General features: G+C 55.2%; 1 protein-coding gene across 1 annotated transcript; it reads left to right on the forward strand.

Annotated features, from left to right (window-relative positions):
* Nucleotides 1–183: 183 nt before the first annotated feature.
* LOC103799309 (putative histone H2A.8) lies at nt 184–1,201 on the forward strand (the record flags this gene model as incomplete). Its single annotated transcript, XM_009071616.1, has 2 exons — nt 184–512; nt 1,140–1,201. Coding segments are annotated over 2 exons (391 nt in total), but the record flags the coding sequence as incomplete, so codon positions are not given.
* Nucleotides 1,202–1,726: the final 525 nt, after the last annotated feature.

The following is a 1,726-nucleotide window of genomic DNA, read 5'->3' on the forward strand; positions in this document are numbered from 1 at the left end:
TTCCCATTCCCGACCCTCTCCTGCCCATTCCCAACCTTCCCTGCCCATTTCCAGCCCTCTCTGCCCATTCCCTACCCTCCCCTTTCCCATTCCCAGCCCTCCCCTTTCCCATTCCCAGCCCTCCCCTTTCCCATTCCCAGCCCTCCCCTTTCCCATTCCCGACCCTCCCCTTCCCATTCCCAGCCCTCTCTGCCCATTCCCAACCCTCCCCCTACCCGTTCCCAACCTTCCCTGCCCATTCCCACCTCTTCCCCTTCCCGACCCTGACCCTCTGCCCATTCCCACCTCTTCCCCTTCCCGACCCTCCCCCTCTGCCCATTCCCACCCTTCCCCCCTGCCCATTCCCGACCCTCCTTCCCTGCCCATTCCCAACTCTCCGCAGGTGCTGGAGCTGGCCGGGAATGCTTCCAAGGATCTGAAGGTGAAGCGCATCACGCCGCGGCACCTGCAGCTCGCCATCCGTGGGGATGAGGAGCTGGATTCCCTCATCAAGGCCACCATCGCCGGGGGAGGTGGGAATTCCGCAGGGAAAGGGGGGTGGGAAACACTGGGAAACAGGATAAACCGGTTTTGGAAGGGATGGACACACGGGGAAGTAGGGGGATAAATAGGGATTTGTCCCCGGGGATAAAGGCAGGGAAATAAACAGGGATTGGGAGTGGAGAATAAACCTGGAGGAACTAGGGAAATAAACAATGAAACTCTAGGGGAGTGAGGGAAAATAGATAGGATTTGACAGGGATAAATGCAGGGAAGTGTGGGAAATAAATAGGATTTGGTAGTGGGATAAGTGCAGGGAAATAGGGGAAAGGAGGGAAATAAAATCCAGGGAAATAGGGAAAGTAAATAGGATTTGGCTATGGGATAAGTGCAGGGAAATAGGGGAAAGGAGGGAAATAAAATCCAGGGAAATAGGGAAAGTAAATAGGATTTGGCTATGGGATAAGTGCAGGGAAATAGGGGAAAGGAGAGAAACAAATCCAGGGAAATAGGGAAAATAAATAGGATTTGGCAGTGCTGAACCCCCCACTGAGGCAGCTCCACCCCCTCTGGATAATCCCCCAAACTCCCCTGAGGATTTCTAGGAGTTTCCCTGGGAATTCCAACAATTCCTGACAGGAATTCTCTCCTTTCCACAGGTGTGATCCCTCACATCCACAAGTCCCTGATCGGCAAGAAGGGACAGCAGAAAACGGCGTAGAGGGAATGTGGCACCAGCGGCTCCCCCGGTCAGGATCCTGCCCCAGGGCTCGGGAATGCCGCGGGATTGCTGGAATTTATGGAATTTTTTAAGGAATAGATGCAGGAACATAGGGAATGGCCTGTAGAGGAAGCACTGGGGTGTGGGGGGGGCTGAGCGTGCCCCATTTTGTACAACTATGGAACCCAGAAACCATTTTTTACTAAAGCCAAACGACTCCCCGTGCTGTGTGTGAGGGTCGGGGGGTGTGACAGATGCAAATTAGCGCCGGTAATTATGCAAATGAACAATGAGGGCACGCCCAGTAGGGGAGGGGCTGTGCCTGTCAGTCTGTCTGTCAGTCTTGGCCTCGGGCTCGAGGTGTCTGTCTGTCCTGAGTGTGCCAGAAACCCTTGGGCATGTGGCTCCCAGGCATGTGTCCATCTGTCCTGGGCACGTGGCTCCTGGGTCTGTCCATCTGTCCTGGGCACGTGGCTCCAGGTGTGTCCATCTGTCCTGGGCACGTGGCTCCAGGTGTGTCCATCT

This window comes from Acanthisitta chloris, unplaced genomic scaffold (assembly GCF_000695815.1).
Source record: "Acanthisitta chloris isolate BGI_N310 unplaced genomic scaffold, ASM69581v1 scaffold2233, whole genome shotgun sequence".
Classification (NCBI taxonomy): Eukaryota; Metazoa; Chordata; class Aves; order Passeriformes; family Acanthisittidae; genus Acanthisitta; species Acanthisitta chloris.